General features: G+C 41.5%; 2 protein-coding genes across 5 annotated transcripts in view; one reads left to right on the top strand and one right to left on the bottom strand.

The window, feature by feature from the left end:
- Window positions 1-610: 610 nt before the first annotated feature.
- Window positions 611-2,618, bottom strand: LOC117961729 (transcription factor MYB120-like). The gene is made up of 2 exons (XM_034900610.1): window positions 2,402-2,618; window positions 611-1,663 (listed from the first exon to the last, which is right to left on the bottom strand). The coding sequence occupies exons 1-2, from the start codon at window positions 2,415-2,417 to the stop codon at window positions 1,359-1,361; spliced, it is 321 nt and encodes a 106-aa protein (XP_034756501.1). The 5' UTR covers window positions 2,418-2,618; the 3' UTR covers window positions 611-1,358.
- A 3,282-nt stretch (window positions 2,619-5,900) lies between these two features.
- LOC117961540 (sine oculis-binding protein homolog) overlaps window positions 5,901-8,196 on the top strand; it is a 12,549-nt gene continuing 10,253 nt past the window's right edge. For 2 of the 4 annotated variants that reach the window (XM_034900299.1, XM_034900295.1), the window contains exon 1: window positions 5,901-6,221. In XM_034900299.1, the coding sequence (XP_034756190.1) occupies window positions 6,123-6,221 (99 nt within the window). In that variant the 5' untranslated portion in view covers window positions 5,901-6,122. The remainder of the gene's footprint in view (window positions 6,222-8,196) is intronic. The other 2 variants (XM_034900300.1, XM_034900296.1) reach the window with 1 other exon arrangement.

Genomic DNA, 8,196 nt, shown 5'->3' with positions numbered 1-8,196 from the left:
CTAATGATATCGGTGTTTGTTTCTACAGACATCTTTCATGCTCTGCAGCTGTCGGAAGACAGACAGGATTAGACAGTCTTGAGTCACGGCGAAAACCCGAACTTGTTTAAACACCTGTTAGAATATGACATTGCATTCCCCGAAGCCCTCTTTAAACTAATATTTATTCTTCGACTCAAGGGATAAAAGATAAATAATGCCATTTAAACTCTTGACTGAAAACACCGGTTTTCTGTAACACCTTTCACTTCACAACTCAAAATGAAGAATCGTAATGTCATGTTGTATGCATGCTTGTTTAGTCTTTGTACATCACTAAATTCCATAGAGGCTGATACTGTTTTATATCCAGTCAGTGCTGCCCTGGCATTAATCCAGAGGAGATCAGTGGGGGCATCAGGGAATGCTGAGTCTATCTCTGGCTTTCAGCTCGGCAGTGGCCCGTCTAGACAGCCTGGCAATACAAAATCACCACACCCTTTGAATCAATTAATCCTTCCATATTTACAGTGCAAATGTATCAAAGATCAAATATTAAAATGTAAGTGTTGCTTCTACAGAAAAGAAACATTTTAGCACAAGTTTAACAAAATGGGAATCAAAGAAAAAATTACAGTTGTCATAATTTTTCATAATTTATTGTACATTGTAATTTCTTCCATTATACCCAATAAACAGTACAACATTTCCATTTATACAAAATATAAACTATAAGGGGGGAATATAAATTTAACATCAAGCCTTCCCATATGGTTACACATAGTCATTTCTTGGGTCCAACCCATGTATGAAGGGGCAAAGGTGTCAATCAAACCTTCATTGTAAAAGACCACAACTCTTTAAAAACTACAAGGCAAAACTGACACAAGTATTGTGGCAACTTCTTTGCTACATACATCTCTTTGACATTTCTAATAAAAAGACTGAAGAGCCAAATTATGAAAGAACCCAGCTAAATGTCATCTGGCTTTTTTGCTTTTTAAATCCCCTACTGTATGTGTCAAACTTTACTTAACAGACAAAAACCATTCTGATATTGATTGCCAGGTGCCACAAAAAAACCTCTGTACACTCAAGTGGTCCACATTTCAATTAAGACATTAGAACATTAGAACCACAGCCCTGAGCATCTCCAAAATGTGATAATGTGACTATGGAAACGCATGCCAAAAGGGAAGATGGGTGAACTGCCATTCCTTTCGATTCCATGCAAGGAGCTGAGGGGGTCTTGGTGATGATCTCCACCTGAAGATTAAACCCCCTTTATTGAAAGAAATGTCTTGAATTAAACACATTTTATCATTACTTAAGGAGGACAAAGAAGGCTGTGGAGTCCGTCCATGTTATTCTTGTGGTCTCTATGCAGTGTGGTGAAGAGCAGAAGAGTAAGGTTGGACTGGGTGGGATGATGAAGGGTGAGGAGGAGTGTTGAGGCAGAGAAGAGGGGGCTGTGGGGTCCAGGGCTTCAACAGTGGCGCTGCAGGAGAGAGGCTGCCATGACAACGGGGATTAGGAAGGAGACTGTGCCTGCGTGCAGTGAGACGCCTGCTCCGGCAGGGTGGGTAGTGTTTGCCAAACTGCTGTGGGTGTTTGTAGCCATGGTGGTGGTGTTGGAGGTGGAGTTCCTCCACGTTGTGAGGTTTGTGCTGTTCTGGGAGGCCACCTGTTGGAAGAAGAAGAAGAAGAAGAAGAAGAAGAAGAAGGATGGAGAGGGTTTTAAACTTGTCAAACAAGGCTTCCCAGTGCTGAACTTAGACGTCACATGAGGAAATACACTGATGATAAACCAGATTCTTTAGACTGCAAATTACCTGAACGTTAAACTTTTACTTTTGATGTGTTGACCAAGTTTTTAATTATTACAACAGTTATTTCTGACTTTGTTGCTCATAATCATATATAGGCTACTTTCTTAAAACTTCAAACAAGAGACCTCAGTTTCTGCGCGTGCCTATCAGGTTTCCTTTAGCTCGCACCGAAAAGAAACTTTAGATTCTCTCCCCACCTTTGCACAGGTAGATGACACTGCACCTGAATCATTAATTCACTTGAGTGTAGGCCTACGCTAATCAAGGGGTATATATACTGTACATGTGGAAAAAAATGAGTATGACTAAATAAAGGAATACAGTTAATTAAACACAAACACCAATTTAGAAATAGCCTGACTGTAATTCAGGGTCATGTTAATTTCCCTAGATAGCTTCACGTCTAGCCTGCTCTAGACCATGACACCAACCTACTGTAAGACCCATCTACAAACATCATTAAAGTTGAAGTAACCCATCATCATAGCCTACTGTTAATTTACATCCGTGATAAATAAACATAGCCCCTAATGAATAAAATCCATTTTACAGCAAAAAAAACATTGACTAAACATATATATTTGTCAGCATACCTGTGTTGATAAACATATTGCGAACACAATCACTCCAAGTTGAACGATCGTCATTTTGGACATTTTCTTTAGTCTTTTTGGTGGTTTGCAGTAATTTGGCCAAGTAGAGGAGGCTGCCCGCAGATGCTGCTTCTCTTTATGTGGACGCTGCACCAGACGGAGCTTTTTATACCAGCTATGTCTGTGACGTAGCACCGGATCCTGACAGAGTCCCGGACATGGTAGCTTAGAGTCATACAGAAATGTAGCCTAATATAATAAAGGAAATTAGTTTGAAGACAGGAACCTTACTTTACGGAACGATGACGCATTTTAGGCTAATTGCATTCAGTAGAAGGCTAATAAAACATTTGGGAAGTCAGCTGGGCATGCTCATATCCCACATTTCTCACTTTCCTACCAAATGTTTAAATGTCTTGCTCCACGGCATGACGCCTTGTTGAGAATAATCCACTTTCACCAAATGACAAAGGAAGTCGAACTGAGTATAGGATTCTGCTCCCACCGTTATGTTGCCATGGTAATATGATTCGAGTTAGGGTCAGGCTACCATCGGTTTCATGATTATTGCGATGTCAACATATTTTAGTAGATAAAACTCTGAATCTGCTGCTTCACTTCAACTTGTTAAAGCAAGAAAGTAACATAAATCAAATGAAAGATGGAGAAATTGCAAACAGAAAAGTTAATACAACCTGTTGAAGAAGCTCTTGTTTCAGGGTATAAGTGTGGCAACAGCGACACCTAACGTTAGTGTTCAGCACTGTAGCCTGTTGCACGAGGTTTCCATTTAGACATGACCAGAAGTTGGAACATAGTCCGTCATACGTTTTTATTAGCTACTAGCTAAATTTAAACTATTTTCTCAACTAAAATAGAGAGATGTCTTAGCTTAAGACCAACGTGTAAATGGGTTGCTTAGACATTTATGAATGTAGGCCTATGTCTTGATTATGGTCCAATCAAGAGCAATCAACTAGGTAAACAGGAAGTGACTGTGGTGTTCTCTTAATACACCCATGGGCATCACAAGCATAGTAGCATATCCAAAGTTTAGTTGTCTGCATAGGTCTACATGAAGAAATACTGGTATGTTTCAGGGTAGGTAATAGTATTTATACAGTTTTAGAATGAGTTTGAAATGGAATTATCCCATTTATACCTACCTGACTGACTTACCCATAATAATGTCATGTCATATTGTCAATGTGTTACTGGCATTCATGTTAAGTTTCTTGATTTGAGGTCATGTTAACGTTAGCCATGTTGTGTTATTTTTGTAAAAATGTAGCTGAAGATTACCGTTGGATTCATTAAAGGTGCCCTGAGCAAAGTCACATGTTTTTTTTTATTTTTCTCACATGTTTTTAACATTTTTTTGTCACATACAGCAAACATCTCCTCACTATTTTCTGTAATTTAGCCTATATGCTATATGTTAGAGTAGCCTATTGTTGATGAACATATAAGTTCTTAATGAAACCTTGCAGTTAAAGTGTTTTTATATGCTACTGGTCAACTTATTTGGTCACTGAGCCAGAAACATGTCCTCTTCATGACTGTATTTGCATGTAATGTGATGCTGGGAAAACACCAGGCAATGTTCATTGGCAAAACCAATTAGTAGACATTGCCCTCTAACGGTCAACCACATTACTTTAAACCACAGTGAATCATACTGTATCCCTCTGTGAAGACTACATGTTCGATCATCTTCTAAATTGACAGGGTATTTTTTTATAATAATAAATAATAAATAATAAAAACAATGACAGTCTTTAAAGTGGTCAATTTTCATGATTCAGTCCAGATGTTGGGGATTGAAACTTTAGACCCATAAATGCTGTCTCTAGTCCTGTATCATTTGTTTAAGTGGATTTCTACGAGTAATGGTGAGAAGGTCTTATCCCAGCCCCCCCGAATAAAAAGGAACCTAATGGGACAGCGCTCCCTGCAGAGGCACCAGATGTGCGCTGTTATGGAGAGTCGGAGAGAGGGGCCTTTTGTGAAGCATCAGATAAGCCCTGTTCCCAAAGCCGGGCCGGATCGGGTATCATCAGCGGGTGTACGAGGGGGCGAAACACTAGCCCTGTGCACTGGATCGGGTTTCTGTTTACATGAGCCGTGGTCCCTGGATTCCTCCAACCAACCAGAGCAGACCCAGGGCGGCTGGAAACAGGGAAGAGAGGCTCGGGAACAGCACTCACGACCCGCCTGCATGTCTGTCTCTCTGCATGGGGTCAGTGACCAAGTGAAAGCCCAGTTTGCCTAAATGTTTGGTAATGACAAGACCTAAGTTCCTCAAAATAAGTAGGAATAGGTCTATTACCTTCATGTTAAATAATGCTTAGAGTTTATGTTGTTGAATGCCACTCCATCCTCTCCATCTTTCCATATAGCCTTTTAACATCATATTGTAATATATGATCTGGCCTTTACCATCACGAATAATTAACCATGGGGCAAATGTTATGCGCACAGACACAGGACACACACCTCCCTCAGTGTAAATCCTTCCCTCACGTATGTGGAAAGTCTACTTTTCCTAATACTAATGTGGACATTTCAAATGTTTTTATGTAGTGCGCACCATGTCACACACGACACTGATCAACCAGATGCCATTTGAGAATGCCACATGTCATGCTGTCATTTAATTTACAGCGTTCTTTCATCTCTTCATCTCTTTATTTTAAGACAAGAGTATACAGACCGTGTTTGTTCTGTGTCCCCTCAGATAAAACACAGTCTTTGCATTCCTTATGAAATGTATCTGTTGAGATTTGGGAGGGGTGGGCGCCTGGTGTTGGGTTACATCAAATCACAGGGCCCTCCCTTCCCAATCCGAAGAGGGCAGCGTCAAGGCACACAGAAAGTGCACGAATCAGACCGGAAGCAAGGCGACTGTTTACATAATAAAAGCGGAAAAGGGATTGCGTCAAAAGACGTCACAGAGCAACAAACTTTTGTCTATAAGTAATGCAGCGAAGCATACCCCCTTTTATTTTAAAGATGTGCAAAATGTGAAGATGTGATGATTGCTTACAATATGAACTTACATAGCCAACTAAAAGAAATGGTGCAGCATTTATTTGTAGTGTGTGTTGGAACATTACAAGTGCACCAACATTCAAAACATATAAAAATTTGTAAATTCAGTTTAGTTTTCATCAGAAACCTTTGGCTAGTATTACTCTGTTTCGTGGCAACATACACGGTTGATATTATTCAATTGAACTTTAATTGGGATTGTAACAATAAAAAATGGCTCACATCAACAAAGCTGTTGTAGCCTACTGAAGTTTTGATGCATGTTGGCCACAAATACTTGAAGCATTTTAATTTTGTTTCAATCCATACAAATTCTAAAGTTCCATAATTAGGATGTTGATTATCAATCTTGTACATTTGCATTTTAAAAACGTTCCTTTTATTTAGCATTTGCCACGAAAGTCCAAACCGGAAAGGCTATTTTTTTTACCTGCAGATACTTGACAGTGTTTTAGACGAGAGAGTTTTGTTCAGCTGCGGAGCCTCCAGCCCGGAGCGCACGCATGTTCAGTGGACTCGAATGGTGTGAAGCCCCAGATGAGGGACTCAGGCGTCCGGGAATGACAGTCGCTGTCACCGGGAGTGACAGCATTTACTCTAAGCTACTCCGCTAAAAAGCCTCCAGCTGTCACTAACACTGATCCGGAACGGATCCTGCCGGACCAGGACTATGCCAGAGATGGAGAAAGGGAGACCACCGGAAAATAAACGCAGCAGGAAACCTGCGCACCCTGTGAAAAGGGAAATCAACCAGGAGATGAAGGTGAGAGTAAGTTTGTGTGCCACTAGTAAATTAGTTTTTATGAAATAAGACGTGTTAATGACCGAGTGCTAACTTTTGTACGCGCGCAACGCCTTCCTATTCGGGGCAGAGAGAACTGCGCACAGATCAGTGCTGAAAATAATCAGACGTAGCCTACTGTTTGTTTTCAGTGAATGCGCTCATTGTGTATTTTATTTAGCAATAGTACTCCATGTAGACACTTTAGTTGCATATTTAGAAAGAAATAACTGCGATATTCAAAGGCTGCACTTCATTATACAATCATAATGAACATATGCTAAACATAAACTCAAAATGTCACACAAACACAGATTCAGGACGTTTTAATTAGAGATGTTTCGCACTGCATAAGAGAGTACGTTGGCCATTGCCTAGGGACGCGATGTCTGGCCAGCTGTGGCCGGACGCGCACACCATAATATCCAGAGGAGATCCAGATGTGCGTCACTTCTTCCCCGCTTTTTCAGTGCGGACACTTGCTGTACCACAGAGACTTGCCCTTACGCCTTCCAAAAGAGAGTGGGCATTTATATCCTTTAAATAGCCTACCTCAGTCGTACACTGGGAAAAAACACTTAAGACTAATATCACACCAACATAAAGTTCCTATTCAGAGATAATGCTCATTAGAGCATGCCCTTAATAATCTACCCTCTGCTGCTTGCTTTAAAGGACAGTCACAGTTAAATCACAGTAACAGACATGCTTACATCCCACTATTATAAGCCTATTACAGCATGGAATCTAATAATCCATGGATTGTCTGCTTTGTTTGGGTTTGGACACTGGCTATTTGAGAGTGTTGACTGTGGTGTTAAGGGATATCTGAAGCTCCTTCAAGCAGGAGCTCCCAAATCTAAAAAGACAAGCAAGTTTTTTTAGGGGGGGAGGAGATTCTGGCCTTTCGTGAGAGAGGAAATGTGTTCTTTTTGTGTAAGTGGTTTGGATTGTAGCGTTTGATATCCAGGGGAGGTGTAGTGTTACAACTTAACTAATTTTAATCAAAACATGTGAAATGCTATCCCCGCTTGATGTGAGCCTGCTGGGGCTGAATCTCAGGGTCGGCCCCGGTTTGTTGCCTTTGGCTGCAACTCTCTCCGTGGTTTGGGATATGGCTTGTCACTCTCACAAAGCAGATGTTTGTCTGAACTGCCAAAAAGAAACAAAAACAACATTGTGGGAAGTGGAGGGGTGGGTGAAAAAAAAACGTTGCCCGTCTTTCGTTAACAAGAAAACAGAGAGAGTAAATAAAACTGAGCTGTATGCACACTGGAGAGAAACATCACATAGACTTGAATTGTGAAGTCCTAGAGATGTGCACCTTTTAAAATAAGTCAAATGACAAAATGCAGGAAAGGATGAGAAAAAAAAAAGACAGACAGGAAGGCAGGCAAACTGATTTCTAGCTCAGCTGAGGTTCAGTCTAGTGTTGTCTCTGTAATACATCTGTTTCAACACCACATTCGAACCTACTCCTTCCACGTCAGACCCGAGCGCAGCACCAGACACCGGATACTTAACTTTAATCATCGTTAGGCATATTTAGCTGGATATGATACCGCTGCTTGCACTCACCCACACACTCTCCCAGACACACACACACACACATCAGAAAGTGAGAAAGCAAGGGAGAGATCCATTTCTCTGAGGCCCTAGAGCAGAGCAGAGGTCGGAGTGAGGAAAGCAGGGGAAAGAATGTGCAGTCAGTACTACAGCACTACAACACCACCACAGCAGACTGGCTGTGCTGGAAAAGGGTGAAACCTGAGAGGCAGCGCTGTGTCGGGTGTCAGGGCTGGAAGGTGCTGGGGTGGAGGGGTGGAGGGGTGGAGGAGAGGATGGTGAAGATGGTAGGTGAGGTGGGAGGCAGAGGAGAGAAAGAGGGGTAAGGGGAGGGACAGGGAAAGCTGGAGAGAGAGAGAGAGAGAGAGAGAGAGAGAGAGAGAGAGAGAGAGAGAGA

The sequence above is a fragment of the Etheostoma cragini genome, chromosome 18, assembly GCF_013103735.1.
Source record: "Etheostoma cragini isolate CJK2018 chromosome 18, CSU_Ecrag_1.0, whole genome shotgun sequence".
NCBI lineage: Eukaryota > Metazoa > Chordata > Actinopteri > Perciformes > Percidae > Etheostoma > Etheostoma cragini.
The sequence above is the reverse complement of the archived record's forward strand: the minus strand, read 5'-3'. Positions and strand labels throughout refer to the sequence as shown.